Source organism: Lycorma delicatula, chromosome 5 (assembly GCF_047948215.1).
Source record: "Lycorma delicatula isolate Av1 chromosome 5, ASM4794821v1, whole genome shotgun sequence".
In the NCBI taxonomy this organism is placed as follows: domain Eukaryota; kingdom Metazoa; phylum Arthropoda; class Insecta; order Hemiptera; family Fulgoridae; genus Lycorma; species Lycorma delicatula.
In genome coordinates, this window is record NC_134459.1 from 92,707,649 (window position 1) to 92,730,485 (window position 22,837).

General features: G+C 30.3%; 1 protein-coding gene across 1 annotated transcript in view; it reads left to right on the plus strand.

Moving 5' to 3' along the window:
* Positions 1-22,837, plus strand: part of LOC142325705 (uncharacterized) — an 82,558-nt gene that overhangs the window by 11,541 nt on the left and 48,180 nt on the right. Inside the window, exons 4-12 of the mRNA XM_075367735.1 lie at positions 1,777-1,876; positions 3,409-3,599; positions 3,780-4,457; positions 5,208-5,342; positions 5,649-5,952; positions 7,435-7,626; positions 12,497-12,622; positions 15,479-15,651; positions 21,809-21,981. Of these exons, the coding sequence (XP_075223850.1) occupies positions 1,777-1,876; positions 3,409-3,599; positions 3,780-4,457; positions 5,208-5,342; positions 5,649-5,952; positions 7,435-7,626; positions 12,497-12,622; positions 15,479-15,651; positions 21,809-21,981 (2,072 nt within the window). The remainder of the gene's footprint in view (positions 1-1,776; positions 1,877-3,408; positions 3,600-3,779; positions 4,458-5,207; positions 5,343-5,648; positions 5,953-7,434; positions 7,627-12,496; positions 12,623-15,478; positions 15,652-21,808; positions 21,982-22,837) is intronic.

Below are 22,837 nucleotides of genomic sequence, written 5' to 3' on the forward strand. Positions count from 1 at the left end.
TTATATTAGGGAACAGGGTTTTTAAAAAGTGAAATATAGTCCCATCAAGTTCCACTGCTTTAACAAAATTTTTCATTAAACCTAGCTTAATATGTAGTGACGGAAGATAAACTTTTTCAGGTTTTACTAGTGCTGGACTCACAACATTCTCTTCTCTTACAGTCAATGCTTCTCTTTTTGGCTACTCTTTTTTAACATAATGATTCTTCCTATATCTGCTGTTCCACTCACACAAGAAGCAATAAAATGTAGACTATCCAAGTTGTAAACTAAGTAACAGTGCTATCACATTCAGGTCTCCACAAATATTTCTCATACTGAATCATATCCAACACAAATTTCTTATTTTCATTTAACTCCTTCATGTGAACTGCATGAGCTAAAGAGATTGATGGAATATTATTTCCAAGATAAAGGACTGCTTTCAAACTATTTTGTGAAGCCTAAAAAAAGATGCCATATATCAGAATGGTGCACATGTCCCAAAACTTCTAGTAAAGATTCCACATCATTACAATAAACTAATCCTGCTTATTGGAAGAATAAACATTCAAATTAACACTGCCTGTCACAGAAGGTACCTATTTTAATATTCTATTGTAAAAGCTTCTATCCTTTCAGTCATGATGTGAGAATTTCTGCTTGATTCTTGGATAAATTGAGATTATGAACGAGATCATTTAATTCTGACTGATTAATTAAGTGCGGTTTGGTATTTGTGTGTTCTATAAAGTCTAGGTCTTTCCTTTGTTCATCATCTGATAAATCTACACAACCTTCAATAACAGCTACTTCATCTTTGTCTAATTCCCATGTTTTTGGTAGATAATATTGGAACCACAAAATTCAAACCATTGTAATCGCAAATGTTATATGATGAAATTCATGCAACCAATCAGTCAACAGTGTTACACATGAACTGCAGGAAGTATGAGGAATGAAGTACTTGTCCTGGTTACCTATTTTACACCCAGAATATAGATCATATGATTTTTTTTTTTATCACTGGAGCTATATTTCTCCTCTGAGGTTTTAATGTTACCTCGCAACAAGTGTAGCAAACTGGATGGATGGCTAATGCAACTGCATGGCATTTTTTTAAAAGGCTCACTGCAATACACTCACAAAAACTTATTACAAAACTTTAAACACTTTATATACATTGACTTTACTGGGAAAAATAGAATCACAAATTGGTAAGAAAAGTAGCTGCACCATTAAATTTTGTACAGCCAAGAGCTCACACTTGACTGATGTAGTTGAGATTTTTCTCAGCCAGCATGATGCATTGTAGTATTATATCCACTACTTGGTCACCAAATCAAAATTCATAAATGCTGCGCAATGTGACATAATTACATTTAAAAAGAAATATGACATGGATATACATGTTTCATTTATCAGGAGCAATTATATACTAAAAGCAATTACAAAAAATCTGAGGCTGATAGGGAAATTCTGACTTCATATTCAAAATCAGTGGACAAAAATACATAAGTCAGCAAATATTGATCATGTAACAAAATCATTGTTGACTAAGTGTAATATTTTAACAGTTTAAACTGGCAATGAGGTTCATTTATAAAATAATGTTTTATCAGATCGTGAGAATAGATTATATGGTTCTCAGTATGTGTAAAGAAATGATAATAAAATAAATTTCAAGAGCTGCATTCCAGAAACCTGACAGAATTTAAGTTTGACACGATCAATGAAAATGAGTTTAACTTCAAATATGAAAAATGTACTAACTTATATTTTTTTATGTTAATGTAGCTTGTCCTATTAAGAAAAAGCAGCTTAAAACTAGAAATCTAACAGGAAAAGAATGGCTATTCAAAGATTTACTGAACATAAGAGAACAGGTTGGGGAAAAGTATATTTATTTGTAAAAGAAAGAAGAACTACATGATAAATATAGTGTAAAAGGGCTAAAAGTGCAAATTACAAAAAATTTGATGGTCATAAAACCTCAATTCTGCATTGTGGAAAGTAATAAACAAGGAAAGCTATATTATTATTTCAAGAAACTGACTGTCAAAATTTTTAATGGATTTAATTTGTAATGAAAGTTAATCATTGGATAGCAGAGAAATTAGCATCTCATTTAGTATATTTTCAAACTGAAAAAATTTAAGTTATGTAAAATGAAAGTATGATGTGTAATAAAGATTTAATTTTCATTAAGAATAACACTATTCCTATTATTGTAATACAATATTAGAACCAATTATAAAGAAGAGATAGGTAGAATAATTAGATTTATTTATGAAATATTATGTGTTTTCCTAAAATTCTATCAGGAACAAATGTTAGATGGTTAGGTTTAATTAATGCCTCTCTTGAAGCAGTAGTCCCTGAACAATTAAAAAAATAGCCAAAATTAAATCTTTATATAAACATCATAAACTGAGATCAGAAAGTTATAGATTTGTATGTTTGCTTCCCCCTGTTTGAAGAATATGTCAAAATGTAATAGTCAGAAGATGATATTCTCATCTTAATGAAATTAATAGCAGCACAACATACGTTGTTCAATAACTTATCAAGAACATTAATAACTTATTTAGAAAGGTGTGAATACAATAGTTAGAAGTAAAGGCTATATGTGCAGTTTTAAATTGAAATACAACTTTTAATTGTGTGAAATTGTCCAAAAATAACAACACAATTTCCTTTAGTACTAGGTGAGTTGAGGAAAATTCAAATAACTCTCTGAGGAAACATTTATGAATTACTGCATCCTGCCAAAAAATTTTCAATGACAAGATCATAAATTAAAAAAAAAAAAATAATGATAATCCTAAAAATTGTTTGTTTCAGTATATACAAATACAAATAGTTTTGACACACTTTTACATTAAAATATAATTTTGAACTGAAAAAAATTTAGAGCAAAAATTAAACTAAGTATTTTGTAATGTTTTTGGACATCTCTATTGCCAGTATTATAGAGTAGATTTGGAAGTAGGAGAAGAATAGATTAAACAATAATCGTAAATCATAAATGAATAATGTAATTTAAAATTTATTTATGTATAAAATGTTCTCAAAAGAAATATTTAATCTAGATTTTAATCTTATTACCATGAGTCTGGTTAAGGTCATACATTTATGAGATCATAAGTTATGTTGAATTTCTTAAGATAAAAACTAATAATTAATTTATTTTATCATTCAGGGTTTCTGTTGCTCTTGTGATTCATACGTCAATCTCAAACGTCAACCGAATAACCGTAATAAAGAAAATGCTGGTGGTTACAATTTAGAAAAAGTAGGAAAAAAAAGTCGTCATTTTCGAAGTCCATTACAAGAAGATGAAGAAGATGAAACTGAGAAAAAAGAATATAATAGTTTTAAAAATAAAGAATTTCTAGGAAAAGGTTTGTGGGGTTCTCTTTTTAACAGTGGTCCTGTTGACATTAAAAAGACCCCTGATTTTACAAGTTTTAAGAGCAATAAAGAATTTCTTGGAAAAGGTTTATGGGGATCGCTTTATGATAGTGATGTTACTGACCTGAAACTGAAAAGAAAAGAAAGATCGTTAGACGAGTCTCGAAGCAGTGAATTGACCAAATATTATGAAAATGAGAATCTTTGTAATAGTTTAAGTTTTGATGTAGATGATAGTTACAGTGTAGATAAAGTTTTAGAAAATGAACAAAGACGTTTTGATGTACAGGAATATAATATAAATTTTAATGATAATATAAATGAACGGTATAATGAATTTTCAAATAACTCTGATTTTGGTACTGAAAATGTTGAATATGATCCAGATATTGATTCTCCTAATGACTTATTAAAAATATCAAAAGAAGGTTTAGTGTGTGATAAAAATGTTCATGAAAATGAAAAGCCTAAGTTTATACCTACCAATCATAAATTTTCACTTCAGTCAGTTATAGAAATGTTTAAATTGAAAAATAAAACAAAGCCTTATTCACAAGTTCAATATCATTGTTTATATCCACACTTAGAACATTTTGACAATCCTCCACTTGAAACTGCTAAAGGATTTTTAAAAAGTGATATCAATACTAGTTGCAGAAAATCTCAAAGTCCATGGGATGTAAATCTTTCAGATTCACCTATTCAAACAAATTGTGGCAAAAAGAAATCCTCTGATCGTAAATATGTACACATTTTATCAAAACTGATAGAACAAGGTATCGATCCTGAAAATGATCTACATTTAACAAGAGAAGATATTATTAAAAAATTTAAACAACCAGTAAAAAAGAATCGTTACATAAAATCTGTCATTCATAAGGCGAGGAAAAATTTAAGAAATAAAAAGTACAGAAATGGTCCTCAAAGAGCAGATAGATTTGATAGTTATCATTTTAGAAAAGATAATAAACAGAATCGGTTATTTATAAAAACAAATGCAAAACAAAGTATTGAATTTGACAATAATGAACAAACAATTTTACAAAATGACTCTGAAGATCTAAGTCAGATCAAACCATACTACATTGTAGATATAGAATGGGTTAATAAATCAACAAATCTAATTCAAAATTATGATAATTCATGTCTTTATGATAAACCACAAAATAACTTAAAATCAGAAATAGAGGAAAATTATAAAGTAAATGATTTTGATAACAATGTGGGCATGTTTTCTGCAAAATCGCCACTTTGTGGTAACCAATCAGAAAATAATTATAATGATTTAGAAATTAATCCCTTATTGTATAATAATTTTCATGAAAATGAGTATCCACGTCATATTTCATACAGTAAACAATATGACAATAGATCATGTGACAGACATGTCACTGCCCTGGGTATTAATAATGATAATAAAAACCAAGTTGATTTAACTGAAGATGAATTTAATATATATCAGTACTTAAATATTGGTACAAATTTTGTTTTTACAACCTACCCATCTAATGTTTGTAATGACAAACTTATAAAAAATGTAACTGAGCATGAAATATTCAATCAAAATTTTTCACTTAATGCAAGCAATGATTTTGAAATCAATCAGTTTTATTATGTTAGCCCTCATATTAAAAATCCAATAAATAATACAGTATTCTATAATAAAAATCCAGTTTTTAATAAAGAAATATTAACAAATGCTGAACTATACTCTAAAATAAAAAATGAAATTGGAAAAGATATCACTACTTCTTTCTCATCTAATGAGGTAAATAGTTATGATAATATTCATATGAATAATATGAAATTAAAAGATTACACATGTAAACCAGACACACAGTCTCCTGAAGAACTTATAAATCATATACATACAAAGACTATTACGGAACAAGCTACTAATGACTTTTCTCCTAATCATGCTGTTAAGTATCTGAATGATGTGGGAACAAGTAATATTTTATCCCATCTTGACAAAATTTCAAAAATGTTTAATATGTCTGATAATAAAAAATTTAAAAATAAATGCAAGAATAATACTTTATCAAATGGTATTAATCAAACTAAACAACAAATAATAAATAATTACAATATATATAATGAATTATACAATAATGAAATAAATAGCAATGTTGGCAATACTACTATGAAAACTGTTAATAATCTCACCATATCTAATGAAAATGACCAAAATGGAGAAAACATAAAATCAAATAATTCAAAAAATTTTGATTATTATTACTCATCAAATATGTCAGCAAATGATGTAAAAGGTTTGAAAACACAACCAACTGATAATAGTTATACAACTAGTGATAACTATTTAATTAGCAGTTACTCAAATGAGCAATCAAACAGTTTTTATGGCAAGGATTTGAAATATTCAGAAGAATTTCATATTTCAACACAAATAATAATCAGTAAGAACTTTGCTGATACAATTGAAGAGTTTATAAATGTTACTGATAATGAAGATATAATATATAAACCTGTTAGTAAATTAACAAATAAGGAAATTTCTCCAGTAACTGCAAAAACTAACCATAAAAATATGAAGAAAAGGTATTACATCATAAGCAATGAGACTGAACTGAATTTTAATGAAAATGCCAAGAAATTAAATAATTTTAGTGATATTTTAATGAACAGCAGAAATTATCATAATGAATTTGATGATTTTCCAGGAAAAATATTGAACTTGAAATCAATCTCCACTGGGAGTTTAAACAAGTTAAATATTAAAACAACAGTTCCAATACCATTGCTTTATTTTAAAACAAATAACACATTATTAGATGAAAAAAGGATGAAGTTAAAACAACCAAAAGCAGTTGTTAATAATACCAATAAAAATGTACAAGATAGATTTAAATTTATAAAGAATATTTGTCCATCTAATAAGCAGTGTAAAATTAATACTTTTTCAGAAACTGAGAATAATAACAAAAATTATGATTTTGAAATTGGCAGTAAAATACAGCAAGTTGATTATAGAAAGAAATCTAGGCAAAATTATTTAGATCTAAGAGAAAATGGTCATTTTAATAAAAGTTATTTTATTTCAAATACTAGTAAAAATATAAATCCGAATGCATCATCAGATATCAGAGATGAGAAATGGTCACCTAATTTGATTAGATCATATTTAAACAATAGTAAACGAAAAAATTATTCTGTTATTTATGATAATAAAAAAACTCGTGAAATTAATTATACAGAATCTCTTTGGGAGAGTTATAATAGTAGTTCTGATAATAATAGCAATGAAAAAGATAAGTTGAATTATAAAAATAGTATAATAGAAACATTTGGTGGGCTAAATACAGTATTATCGTTGCTCAATGAAAACTATTATTACACTTGTAGTAATAATTTTTGTAATTATGAAACTACTGATGAAAATTATAATAACAACAATAATGTTATTTATTTTAATAATAAAAATGTATTATTAAATCCAAAAAAAGAGAAGATCAAAGAACAGTCAGCGAACAGTATTGAATGTACAATGATAACTTTACCAACCAGTTTAACAGATGCAAAAGATGACAGTTTAAAAATTACTCCTGATGAAAGTAATGTTTTATTAAATGATAAATTGCGTTATAATTCTTACAATAAAAATATTATGAAATACTGTAACAGAAATATGACAAATGTGACTAAAAATTATGTAAAAGATAAAGAAACAGACAGTGATATTAGTGATGGTCTAATATTGAATAATATTAGAAACAATGGAAGTAATAATTTTAATTCTTTAAACACAATTAGCACTGTAAAAAATTATTCTTTAAAATTTACTGAAAAATTACTAGAAATAAGTTCTTTTAACTTAAATAATTCAACTAATTTTATCAGTTTCGATAATATTACTGCAAGTTCATTAAGTAATAATTTGAATGATAATTCTTCACAAGATAATGAAATTAATATGACTAATACTAAAGAAAAAAAAAATTGTGAATTGAATTTAACTGAAGATAACATCAGCTTATATAAATACATGACTTCAGAAAATATGCTGGCTGATAATATTAACAGTAATGAAAAACTGAGAAAAAAACCTAAAGATAATAAAAGTAAAACTAAAAAAAAGAAAGTTAAAAGACAAATTTTGTCTAGTGGAGTACAATTTAGAGGAGGTCAAAGCTGCATTGATAGAAGCGTACCATCATTTGCAGATCCAGTTACATATCATGAAAGTGCTCATTGTTTACGTTTCAGTGATTTATGGTGAGTAATCTTATTATATTTTTTGGTCATGATGATTGCGAATAGAAATTATTTAAAACTGTAATTTTTTAAATGGCAAACCAAATCAGATTTAATAAATGTTATTCTGACAGAAATTTTCTGTTATTGGTGATATTGTTCTCTTCTGGCATCAACAGATATTATTACTAGCTGTTTTTTATTTCATAGTTTGGTAGATAACAAATTTTGATTATTCACTTAAAAATTTAAATAAATATGGTGGGTAAAAATAAGTTTTATTTTATTTAATCTTATCAGACCATAGATTATCCATAATGTAACTAATACCTTACTTTTTAACATTTATTTCTCATTAAAAAACATTATGATTTTGCAAACTGGCAACATTAACTTTTCTTCCACCTTACATTAATTGTTTGCTGATTACATTTCATGTGAAGAGGTGTTTATTTATTAAGTTTACTGTTTTTTCCTATTATGTATGCAATCTGTTCAATGAGTAAACACTACCCACAGCCCAGTGAGATGGGGGATGACTTGTGGTAGTCTAGTACAGACTCAGACCAACCATTCCTGAGACATGTGGTTAACAGAACCCTCAACTACCAAAGTACACAAGTACTTTGGTGGTTGGGGGATTTGAACCACCAAAGTACACCAGTACTTTGGTGATTCAAATCCATATAAAAGCAACTAACCTTTACTAATCGTTCTTTGATGGCTGTTTTGAAGATGTGTTTGAATGCTATTAAAGGACTTTTATATTGTTGGCTATATTCTGTTTTGTTTTATTTTAAGTTGAAAGTTCTTTTTAATTACATTGTAAAAGACAATATGATTTTATTTTTATTTTTTTCTCTTTTCTCCTCAGTTTAGGTGGGAAGTTTAAATTGAGAAAGCAATACAATCACATTTTGGTTCTTATTTTCAACATGTTTGGCCTACCCAGCATCATCACTGTTTTCATTACAGAGCTGTATGCTTTTAATAAGACCTTAAAATAATTAGCCCAACATATCAACATGAACTTGCCTGTTCAGATTCCATGAATGCCTTACAGGAGATTTGTGACACGTATTTCAAACACCCTGTTGTCCGTGAGATAGTTTTATTATTTCTGAAGTGACTAAGCATATCAGAAGTGTGAGCTTCTGTTGGATCCCCAGCCATATTGGAATTTCAGGCAATGAGCACTTGGATCGTGCAACAAAAGAGGCTTGTTTACAGTCTCCTTTCACTAATCGCATTGTTTCTGACAATCTTTGTTTTTATTAAAGGCTGGTTCGTGATGAGTGGCAAAGTGAATGGAATTCTGAAATCAACATTAAACTTTGTCCAGTTAAGAACACTGTGTTACTGTGGAGCTCTTCATGAAGGAGTAACAGTTGAAAGGAGGAATTATTTGCAGTTTCTGAGTAGGGCACATAACACTCAGACATAGAGCACTCATGGACATTTCATGACTAGACCAATGCACTTACTTGTGTTTGCTATGACTGCCAACTTACATTACACTCCATACTTTTGGGTTGTGTCTGTTATATGGCACTGCATTGGAAATTTAAATTAGGGGCTAACACCAGAAGTATTTTAAGGAACAATATGATGACAATGTTATCCAATATCTTTTTGCCTTAAGCCTCTGTATTAAATCTGCATCTGTATAAAAATAGTTAATCTTTTAATGTGTTATGCTTTATAATGTATTTTAGTTTTTTACTATTTTGCCTGCTTTTTTATTTTTAATTATATTTTTTATATTACTTTTATTTAATATATATATATATGTGATATTTAGAGTTTGTTTATTGGAGAAGTATGACTTTTAGGTGCTAATATAACAAATCTCCATTGTGCACCCAAAAAAAAGTTTTTTACTTTTACATAAATGTATTATATGTACATTGGACTATCTATATATATAAAAATGTTAAGTTCATTTGTGTATGGCTTCAAAAACTCAAAATGTTCTGCACCGATTGAGCTCAAATTTTAGCACGATATATAACCCGCATCAAAGATTGTTTTCATCTATTTTTAATTTGTACATTTTTAATTTGGAAATGTAAACAAAGGAAAACCATTCAGATCAATGCAAGATGGCCACTGTCAAACACAATGACCAAATTTCTTTGAATTATATTTAACAGCTAAAACATCTGTATTTTATTTTTAAAATAAAGAACATGATAAAAAAATTTTTAGCATGATATATAACCCGCATCAAAGATTGTTTTCATCTATTTTTAATAAATCTATCTATCTATTTTTAATTTGTACAGTTTTTTAATAAATAAGAGGCTAATAAATCAGATGGAAATGTAAACAAAGGAAAACCAATCAGATCAATGCAAGATGGCCGCTGTCAAACACAACGACTAATCACAAAGATGGCCGGCTGTTGCCAATATAAACAAAATCACAACTGATCAAGTAACAAATTTCTTTGAATTATATTTAACAGCTAAAACATCAACGGGCGGTAACATCCCCCAGCTCGCCTGTCACGGCATCCAGTTTTGGAAGGAGAACTAACCTGGCTTCCTTCCAACATGCTGGGAAAACCCCTCACTGTAACATCCCATTGAACATGTCCAGGACCAGCCAAGGATGCCGTCTAATAATGGTCTTTACGACACCCTCTGGCACTCCGTCTGGTCCCAGACTCTTCTTCTTATTCAGTTCCGCAGCAGCCCTCTATAGTTGATCCATAGTTAGAGTCTGGGCTACTGTCTTAGCAGGAAAAGCTTCTCCACAGTCTTCTTCACCTGTTCTTCAGAGAGGATGGGCAGACACCTTCCAAATCTCCCTGTGACTATTTGGAACGCCTGCCCCCATGGGTCACTCTCCACCTCCTTGCATAGTTTCCTCCAAGTGGCCTTCTTCTGTTTCTTTATCTCTGCTTGGAGGGTTCTCCTTGCCTCCAGTAATTCCCTCGCCAGGTGGGAATCCTCCAGCGTCCAGTCTTCTCCTTTACCGCTGAAGCCTTCTTCTGGTGCTTATGTCTTCTGCCCTTAGTGTCGCTATCCTGTCCGTCCACCAGTAAACCCGTCTTCCCCTCGGGCCTTCGGTGGTGATCATCAAGCAGCACTCTTCCCTTAGAGCCACCATGAGCTCCTCTGGTCTCGCCGGCGGCTGTTGATGCTCACACCTGGGCACGTGCCTCTGTCGGTCTCCAGAGAGCAGGCTCTCTGACCGGACCCGCTAGCCCCCATAGTACCTCGAAGCTAATGCCTCTATGGTCACTGGCGAAGTGCTGGTCCTTCACCATCCAGTCGATCAACCTGTTTAACAATCCTTCCGACTGAAGTTGACGTTCAGAACCGACCCTCTTGCTCTTCCTACAAATGTCTGGGTTCCTGCTCGCTGTTTACACAGGTGAGCGTCAACACATTGCTCATGGCGAGCAGTCCATCACCGCGTGCACTGGTGGGATCTACCCTGTTTCCACGCAGACCGTGTTGAAGTCCTCCATGCATTTTGCATACTCCCATATGCCTGCCTGACTGATGTCACTTTCAGGTCAACCTCCACACCCAGCACCTTTATGATGGCCATGTCCACTCTTCCTCCTTGGTCACGTCAAGGATCTTGATCCTTGATATGGATAGCGACTAACTTTTCTCTCCTGTCCCTATCACTAGACCTGTGAAGACCTTCTTTAGGTCTTCCTGTTGACTTTTCCCTCCTTGATTCTCCTTGATCCTGTCTGTAAGACAGGATCTCCCTGGCAAGGTCTTGACCTACACTCTGCTTTACCTCCTTCAGCAGCTGTGCAAAGGTGATCCCCTCTTTCTTCATGACTACCGTTACTTTCTGGGGCTTTCCTTCTGTTTTTTCCCGTTTTTGTCCTTCATCTTCCTTCATTAAAAGGGGGGATCTTGTCGCCTCTTTCCCTCCCACAGTACTCAGCAGCCTTCTTCGTTAGCATACCCAGTGTATCTCTTCTTGCCTCTTGTTTATCTTTCCTTTCTCTAACCTCTCGACCTTCCGTAACCTGCTCAATATTGTGGCCGCCAACCCTCTGTCTTTACCTTCCATTGTGATTATGTATATTGTGGAGGACCCCAGATCCTCCACCTCCTCTCCTATTATTGTTGCTAAAAAAAATTCCTTGAGCACCATCCCCGAATTTGTATTTCTCTGTTTAGCCGGGACATACTCCAGGAGCTCTAGCATACACGTGCTTAGCGAAAGTTCTCCCTTTGACACCCTGTGTGTTGAGGATATATATATATATCATTGCTCCCTCCATGTCCTCTGTTGACAGCTCCTCCATCTCTTCAACAATGCCAATTAATTGCCAATTAACTTACTCGTTTTTCAGAAATTCTTTTTTTTTACTGGATAGGAAATATATTACTGTCCAGGATTATCTTTGGAATACTATCTCAGCCATCCTTTTCAATAGTCTTTTCCAGTCTTTTTCACAAGAATAGATTAGAATAAAATTCAGCAACTTGGTTAACTTATCTAGTAACTCAAAATTTTATAAAGAAATAGTAGATTTGATAGCCTAATTTTTTATGATAGAAGTTCACAAAATTTTAATGAATAGATTTTTGATTGTTAAATTGTGGGAAAAATCTTACATTATTCAGTGTTAATATGGTATGATTAAAATACTCAATTTTGTGATAAATTATTTTAATAATAAGCTTGTAATATTTAATATGTTTATATTGTACCATCTACTTTTTTATGGTTCGTCAAGAACTTACCTGAATTCTGTGGTAGTAAAGTCAGAATTGAGAACTTATTTTTCACAACTCTCTCTTTATTTTAATATTATCTTTTTCATCAGTAATTAAAAACTTATTAAATTAATAAATCATAAATAATACTTTGAACATTTTCTTTCTTCAAAACTTTATTTTTTTAAATACAGGTATACTGTCTACAAACTGAAACACCCATTTATTGAGCATTCTGTTCATATACAGTTATACGAAAAACATAATTACCAAGATGGTAGGACATACTGGCATGAAGTAACCAAAGGAATGACTGTTAAGTAAGTAAAAGAAGGATTCTTGGTAATAGGTATGAGTAATATGGTCCTGGTTTTTTCATAAATTTTAAAAAATTGAGCATTATAAAATATAAATGCACATTCTTCATCTGTGTAGTTAAATGTTATCAGTATCTACATTGCAACAACGATTTTTGTTCTCTATATTTTTTATGTTTTGACTTAGTAAAATTTAGAAAATGAACATCTTCAACAGAATGATTTAGCCTTTTATTAGCCTTAACCCAAAACATGGTTTTCTTTACAGCAAACTACAGGTTCTTCAAAAATTGTTATGTATGCCTCTATTAGTATTTTTTAACAGTTTATGTATGGTTCATAAAATAAAAAATTTACCTTCTAGCTTTCATCAAAGAAAAGCTTTCATTGAGAAAATATTTCCTGGAATCAGACATAAATTTAGGAATAAGAAAAAGGTTATAAAAATATTTTTGTCTTTGAATAAACCTTAACAGTTATGAGAAAAATATAGCCCAATAAGATTGCCTAAAGGCAGTGGGTAAACAACACATATATTTGTAGAATGACACTTTTGACACATTCTTCAACTATTCTTGTTAGGTGATCTTGAAAATTTTTTGTAAGGTTTACAAGAGAGTAGCTAATTTGATAAGTGATGTTAAAAGTAACAGCCTAGTCTAAAGTAATGAAGTGCAATTGTTTAACGCAACACACTTGAAACCTGTTACTTTGCTGTTACAATTCTTATCTTTTTTCCCCATTATGGCTGAAATCTTGATAAATACTGCTTTTCAAACAATAGAAAATTAATCAATTGATCTACTTTTCTCTAAATCTTGGCAAAGATTTCATACTTAACAAAAGTGGCATGTTAAAAAGTACAAAAATACTCAAAAGTGAAATTTCTTACATTTTTATTCAATTTTCAAAACTGCTTAGATGATTATACTGCTCTCTCTAAAGAGTGTCTATCTCTCAGGGAGCAGAAGGCCATATAACTGATTCAGATAAACCAGAAATTGACCCATTCATTGGACAAGTATAAAACTTAAATTATTGAAATTTAGGTCAACCTGATTTCTCCTTTGAAACATTAATTAAAATTTAACATTAAAAGAAGGATTTTCAGCATTGTAAGGAGTTGAAAGTCATTTTAAGGAATCTGATAACCAAGTTATCTATGAAAGTTAAACTATGAAAGGGGTTGACTGCAGCTACGCCTAACAGTGTAACCATTTAAAAATTGATACAATAATGGTTGCAAAAAATAAGCAAGATGCATGCTCAAACCTTTAACTGACTTATTCCAGATATCTGAATACAAAAAGAATAAAGGACATACATTTGGTAAATGAACACAATACAGTGTAATGTTTGAGATATACATTCTATTTAAAGAATTAATAATAGTAATCATACATTATTAATTTAGTGTTGTAAACCTTTAATTTTATACTAGCATGAGACAGATTTTTAAAGTTAAATCAGATTTTTCATTAAAAAATCAGTTTTTTTTAAATTAAATTCTCTTAAAAGAAAAAATGGTTTGTTTATTGTTGAGTCTCCAACATCAGTCTCTGATGTTGACATCTCCTTTTGTAGAACTGTTTCTATTCATATAATCAAGCACTGAACCTGTACATTTAGCAATCAGAAATTTATGATTATCACACAGATACTAGTAGCATGTCTACGGGATGACTATGACATTGGACAAGGAGATGATAGACTAAGTATTATAAAATCTGAGTAAGTATCATAAAATCTGAGATTAGGAGTATAATGAGGATGCTGGTGGTGTGGAGATTATGTAATTTGCTCTACTGAATAAATGAATAAAACTACTCTTTGTTGTGTATTAAGTTTTTGTTTTTAGGTACTGGAGAATGGATAAATCTATCCTGATATCATCTGAGTGTCTGTACATTCTTTGATGGAATAATATTTAAAGCACAGTAAAAAAGTGCTTACATATTGTCAATAGACTTCTTCAAAACTGCAGCTGTAGAACAATACATAATATTCTCAGAATTGAAACCTTTATGAAAAAAATAATTTTCCAACAGATATTCCAAAAATCAAAATGTTTATCTTTTCAAGTTATGTTGAATTTCTCTGAAGAACTATCCCTAAATCCATTACGTGTAAGAAAGTAAAATCCAACACCATGCCAGCACCAGCATTTCTTATGTTATGATGGCTGGATAGTCTTCAGTTCATCAGAACAAACTAATTTAATTTATCAAAGGAAATTGTCAATAATTTCAGAAATATATTTTGCTCATTTACCTGCACTAGCTCTTACAGTACTGTTATACAGTACTTTTAGTATTAAAAGTAAAAAACAATGAAATGAAATCAGTAAGTTGGCAAATCATTATTTTCTTTGAACATTTCATCCATGTTCCCAGAATTCAGTTTCTATGAAATGTTCACAGATACTGTCCTGGGAAACAATAACATTTGCTTTTCTGTGCTGATCTATCTCCAAATGCTGCAATAAAGTATATTAATCTTAAACAGAAATGATTGTGCAACTGTATGAACCTCTACCACAGTACAGAGTTATCGAGCCTAATTGAATCTGTTGAGAATCATTGTCATAAAAATAAAGTGTTATTTAAAATTATTGGGAAAGACAAAATGGTTTGTGTTTTACTTGTATAACAGCCATGCAACATAACATTGCAAAAACCTTTTTGATTTAGATTCTAGTGATAGTGTAGCTGTTGTATAGTTACAGTTGTATTGATTTTTATCCCTAATGGAAACAATCTCAAACTGAAAATTCCTAACAAAATAATATTTGATGTAGTTTAAACATAAAATGAAATTAATTTATTAATATTTCTTAGCATATGTTTGTCTTATTTTTAGCATTGGAACATTTGTCAAGCATGTACAGGATTATCTTCCTACAATTTCTTTTACCTACATACCCTTTACTGATGAGAATTCTGGAGTATTTTGTTTAGACCCAAGTAAAACTACTCTCCTTGTTCCACAACCACTACCTCCTTCAAAAGCTGCTGAATATCCTCAAGTTGAAGGTAAAAATCTATAGTTACAAAAATACGTTGTAAAAAATATTATTATCATAATTTTTCTAATAATGAATTAATTCATTATTTCACCACAGAAGCTTTTGAAGCTTGCGTGTGGGAATATGGAAATGAAATTTTTGTAGCATATGAAAAATGCCATGTCTGACCAGGATTCATACCCTAAGAGCCTTGGATGAAAGGCCAAGATACAACCACTTTGCCTCAGAGATTGGCGGAATGGAAGCAACAGTTTAGAAACAAATAAATTAAAGATTAATTTCTTTCATGTTACTAATTTTTAATGAAAAATCTACAATACCAATAAGATTTAATTGAATTTTAAAGTTATTTTGTATGCACATATTTCATTTGAAAAATTGAAAACATGTTTGTGGTTATTAAAGGAAAAAAAATTAACTCAGCAATTTTGTTTCATAAGACAGTTTTTTGTCTATTAGAACATAAGAAACTACTAATAATTAAACAGACAATATTTGTTAAATGTTCGACACATGTACAAATGCCGATTGAAAATTTAGGTGGGCACCACAAGTGTACAGTACAAAAGTAACTCAACTCTTTAAAGTTACAAAATATAGAAATTGATAAAACAGACCTTTTCAGATGAATAAAATTGTACTTTGGTAAAATTTAAGAAAAACAATTTTTAAACGGTTTTTGAGCATTATCTTGTTTTCTAATTTATTTTAATAATTGTTTGTCACAAGTTTTATTTGTATTTAATACTATTGTCTTAGTTAATCAAATTTAATAATAGAAATACTTTATAAACAATAAGTAATAGGTTATATACTTATACTTTATAAGTATAAAATTATAACTTCATACAAGAATATAAGTTCATATAATTTTTAAACAGTAGAATCAATAGAAATCACTTTATAAATCATTTTTCATGCTCATTGTGGAATGAAAATAATAAATAATAAAAAAAATATCCCAAGGAGGAAATTTTGTTGGTAATTCTGATAACACAATTTTGATAACTCTGATTTTACTCAATTTTGGATGTAATTCTGAAACTATTCGTAATGTTTTATTACTGGTTATAATTTTTTTAGAATCTGCTGTATAAGGTAGGTAACAACAATCTTTCCACATCTTTTATTTATAAAATATTTCTCTAAATTCATGTTTCGTATTTTAATACTAATGGTTTTTTTACATTTATAACTTGTAATAATTTTACTAGCTATTGAGTTAAAATATTGATTTTTTTTTTTTAGAATAAACTCGTACTTTATTGTTTATAAACTCTTTACTGTGTAAAGAATGTTCTTTTCTGTGCTATAGTTGATTGTAAAAAACTATTACATTCTGCAGAAAAATTTACATGCAACCATATTTTAGTGTAGTTGCTGGATAAAATTAGTTTTTGTTTATTTTTTCAAGAAATTACAGGATAATCATCTAATCACACCCACTGGTGACAAATGAATTTTTGTAACATGTGAAAATGCCGAGCCTGACTGGGATTTGAACCCAAGACTGACTGGATGAAAGGCAGAGATGCTACCATTCCACTACTGAGATTGGCAGAGTGATGACATTATTATTCTCACTATAATAATGTTGAAATGGTTAATAAGAAGCCTTTAGGAAATGATTGAGATTATATGTTCTGATTATTTTATCAACAATATTTCAAACTCATCATTTGATATGTTTGAAATTTTATCATCTGAATTTTAGTAAAAATGATACTTTTTGAGTTAGAAGCCAGCTTTTATGCATTGTAACTCATACTTCCAAAAAAATGTGTTAAGTTTTAATCTGAATTTTAACCATCAGTTGCTATTTTTTTTTCTGATAAAGTCTACATACTTAGGCTCCTACCTCAGTTTTAAATCTACAGTATTAGAAATTTAATTATTTGCTTGCTTTGATTTTTATATCTATATGGTTACTTTATGGGGAGATGGATTCTTACATCCAGTTTAGTTTTGTGGGATTAATCGTGTGATTACAGTTCATTATTTAGTTCTTACATTTTATTTTCTCTTATGTACATGCTGCTTGCCAACTTTTATTTGGTAAATTGTAGAAGTTTTTTTTTTTTGTAGACAACTACTAGTAGTGTCATATTTGTTACTGATATTTTTTTGAATCCTTTATTATTTTAAGGTCACAAAAATTCATTTAAACAAATGTAAACTAATTAACTTTTCCTATTTTATAAAGATACTACTAGATTAGATTAAATTAGATTAGAATTTTTAAACTTCATTTCATTTAATTTTACTGCTTAAGAGATCCACTAGCTAAGAACATTAAGAAATATTTTGAAAATATAATACAAGAGTAAAAATATGTCATAAATAAATTTTCTTTGAAAAACTTAAGAAGTAAAAAAATATAAATATATTTATAAATTAATGATCTTTCTATCTTATATAAAACATAATTTCTTATATGTAACAAGAATAAAAAATATAAAAAAGAATTACGAAGTACAAAAGTAAAAAATGATTAAGGTACATAACTATACACTCCATCTATCATGCAGTGTTGTTGCAACACAGCTTGATAGTTAGCAGTCATCATCTATGTAATATGACACTGACTAATTAGAATTTTGTTTAAACAATCCTAACTTTTTAGGAATTTTTTTGTTAAAAGGGTTCTTATTTTACATTATTTCAAACTTCTCATATTTTTATACCAATGAAGTAGACAGTTATTTACAATGGAAAACATAGTCATAAAAAAAATCAAAATTTCCTTTACATTAACTAAATCTTAATCTTCTAATACATAATATTAAATATCTTGGAAGCAGGCTGGTTAAAATTGACCTGTTTGTAAACTTCTGATATTTATTGCACTATCCTTTGCATATATAAAGTTTTGTAAAGTATACAGTTTTTTCTGGCCATGAAAATTGTGTTAGTGATATATTAAAAATATTACTATTAATTTTCTTATTTGAATGCCCTTACATCACATCATGTTAATATTTCCTGTTTCCTTTTTGATCTGTTTTTAGAAGGTTGTTATATACCCTTTTCACATTTATTTTGAAAAAATATTCATTATCTAGTCTAAAAATGGTTCATATGGGAAAATTACTTCAAAATTCATAAACTACTGTATCATTATAAGAGTTAACATGTTGATATAGTGTTCATAAACTACAAATTTGAAGATTTTTAACTGAGAGATATTTTTTTTTTAATAATAAATAACCAAAGAAAATGTTCTGAATATACACTTCCAAGTACTTCATCTTCATCCTCCATGATGCAGTTTGTTTTTTTTTTTTTTAATAATTTTCAGTAAAGTTTATGCTATATAAACATTAATTAATATTTTGTTTAGCCCATTAATATTTTAAAATCCAAAACTCTTTTCATTAAAAATTAATAGTAATCTTTGTTTAATTTCTTATTTCATTTTGACAAAAAAAAGACCTGCCAAAAGTAGGTTTCATTTTATAAAAGTTAGAATGAAAATAGCATCTTGACATTTAAAAACGGTTTCTATCTAAGCTTATCATTTTTTTATTATGTACTTAGAAACAGTATAACTGTTCTAAGTATAACTGTGACCTTGTGCGAGCTTGCGATATGGAACAGGAAAGCACGATAATATTCAGTGTTAAACTTCAAAAAATATTTCCTTAAAACTTATTCTATGATACAGCAAGCATTTGGTGATGAAGCCGCATCTCCTACTACAACATACACCTGGTAGAAGCAGTTTAAAAACGGTAGAGTCGTTGGATGATGACGAACGAATCGGGAAGCCGTCAACAGCTGTTCACAACGAAAACGTTGCAAAAGTTCGCGCGCTCCTGCTCGAACAACCTCATCTTACCGTTCGGACCATAAGAGAAGAGCTTTCTTTCTTTTTCCTGTTTAGCCTCCGGTAACTACCGTTTAGATAATTCTTCAGAGGATGAATGAGGATGATATGTATGAGTGTAAATGAAGTGTTAGTCTTGTACATTCTCAGTTCGACCATTCCTGAGATGTGTGTTTAATTGAAACCCAACCACCAAAGAACACCGGTATGCACGATCTAGCATTCAAATCCATGTAAAAATAACTGGCTTTACTAGGACTTGAACGCTGGAACTCTCGGCTTCCAAATCAGCTGATTTGGGAAGACGCGTTCACCACTAGACCAACCCGGTGGGTTCATAGGAGAAGAGCTAAACATCGCTATAGCCACGGTACGTACAATTAACAGAAAAAAATGAACCGCCGAAAGGTGGTTTTTCGCCCCGTATTTCTAAAATACGGGGCTTTTCGCCCCGTATTTTTTGCAAACAATTGTAACTGGGGATGAAATCTGGTGCGTGCTTCATGTATGATCCGCTCCTTGGTCGAGTCCTGGAGCATAAAGACCGGAAAAGTCAGGCAGCAAAAATCAAGAGTGAAAACGATGTTGATTACATTCTTCCGACTCAAAAGAGCCTGATTCATCATGAATTTGTCAAAACTGGTCAAACCGTGAATTCAAAATTCTATTTGGAAGTAATGAAACAACTGATGCATCGCATTCGTCGAATCCGGCATGAGTACCGGGATCCGAGCAGTTGGATTCTCTTGCACGACAATGCCGTGGCACACGTGGCAACAGTTTTAACACGTTATTACGCCGCAAATCAAATTATCACCGTCTTATCCTACCCACCCTATTCACGCGACTTGACTCCAGAAGATTATTTTCTGTTCCCAAAACTCAAGTTAAAGATGAAAGTTAGCTTTTTTGACAATATTCTGGCCATCCAAAGGGCTCGCACCAGCAGTTGAAGGCGATCCCACGAAGTAATTTCTCCAGTACGTTTGACGCGCTCTATCGGTGCTGCAACTAGTGTTAACTAGAGAAGGGTTCTATGTTGAAGGCTGATATGAGTAAATTCGTTTTATCTTTAAATCTGTATTTTTATTTAATTTAGTTTGGGAACTTTTTAGACATACTATGAATACAGTATCCAGTCAAAAGTAAATGTACAGACAGGTATTGTTGGTGGACAATTGATAGGACCTACATTTATTGATGGAAATTTAAACCGCAATGAAATATTTGCTTCTCAACCATATCATACCAAAACACTCGAAATGTTGTTGTTAGCCCCAACTTCCAAAACATTTGGTTTCAACAAGATAGTGTCTGCCTCATTTTGGTCTTCAGGTAGATGAAATTTTAAATGCGTTTTTTCCTAAAAGATGGATTGGCCAAAGGGGTTAAATAGAATGGCCAGCGAGATCAACCTACATGTCATCATTGGATTGATTACCTTCTATGGGACCACTTATAAGTGTTGTTTTATCATAGGCCCCAAGGTATCAATCATTTACAAAATAGAATTCAAGAATCAGCATGAAATATCACTGGGAGTCACTAAATAATGCAGTCATCCTTTTACAACCAATTGGCACATTCAAACAACAGGAGAGAATTTAAGCATTAATTAAAATTGAAATGTAAGTAGATAAGCATTAAGATTAATAAATATGTTTTAAAAATAAATTTATTCAATAATATCCATTTAATCAAATTTTTATAAGTTTATTTATCTATGATAAAAGTTCCTAATAATTTTTTTCAAAATCCAAATTTTATGTTGCTCCCATTTTGGTAAAAACATCCTACAAACTTTTTCTTTATATAATTTTTTTGTAGTAAAGAAACTCCATAAAAGGTGTTAAGATTTAAAATGTTTGAGTTACAACCCCTGGGCCACTCCCAAGGAGTTGAAATTTTATTTCTCATTAAAAGAAAAAGTAGTTGACCCAATACCTTATCCTGGAAGTTACAGTATTCAATCTGGAACGATTTTAAAGTCGTTGAGGGGTTTCCTTACTTTTGACTCGCACTGTGTGGGTGTAATTATATATATTACACTTATATATAGTACATTGTGTGTGTGTTCACGCGCGCGCGTGCGCATGTGCGTAATTGATCTGGGAAATGCAAAATCACTGATCAATAATATGAAACTCCAATTTTTACAGTGTTTGTGAATCTGATGCTTTCTCTCTTCTTTTGAAGCATTGGTTCTGAGTATCATTGAAGCACCTCTTTGGATGGGGTCAACTTGTGGACTTATCAGTGGTTGTGAAAAATTCTCATATATTCTTAACACTTACAATGGATACATTTTTTTCTAGAATAACATTTTTTTTTTTAATAGCTGGACCCAAAGAATATTTGTTAGTAAGAGATGATGAAATTAGTGTTGATGGAGAAGAATGCGATAAAGCAGGTGTTAGTTTTGAGGCCTTTGCCAAACAACCTGATCGATGTGCTAAACCTCGTGGATCATGTCTGAATAACCAACCTCTTCACATGTGGATGCATGATATGGTAACAGTTATGTTTAATAATTTAAATTAATGAATTTATGAATAAGTTTTTTTTACATAAAGCAAAAGTGAAATGAAGAAACATTTACTGAATCAGGCACATCTTTTTTCCTGTAACTTTTTTGTAACTATGTACTTGTGTATATTCAAAGGCCTATTTTCATTAGTGAAACATGAAATGTGTGTATAGTTTAATGTTGTTAGCCTATGTGCACAGTTTAGTTTGACTCTACTTCTCAAATAGTAAAGATTCTGGACAACAGATTTGATTGCAGGTTTGATTTTATTTAAGGTTTTATATTATGGTTTTGATTTTATTTATTCAATAATTTTAGTTTTTTATCATTAAAAAAAAATCATTTTCTACAATTTTATTTAATTATTTCCTAATTAAATACTATTACAAATGTACTTTTAATATTTAACAACATTCAAGAACTGTAATTGAATAATGATGTAAAGCTTATTTCATTTAAAATGTTCAAACAGAACTGGTTATAAAATTTAATACTACCATCAATATCCCACTTATTGTGAGCTAGAAACTTGAATTTCTTGCTCTTATGCTGTGTCCTGCTGCTAAAAATTAGTAATGTTGCAGGATTGTTATTTTGAAGATGCACCATGACTATTCACTTGATATTTAATTAATCGATGGATGAAGTGTTTACTTGTTGAAAATCCATCATAACAAAAACAAAATGAGAATAGAATATGTTTCTTGATTTCCACAAAATTTATTTAAAAAAATGAGCTGTATCGGTACACAGTACCTTCCTCAGATGTTATGAACAGAATACTTCAACTATCTCAGTACCTGTTGTCATTAGTTTTCTGGGTAACCTAATAAGGTTACC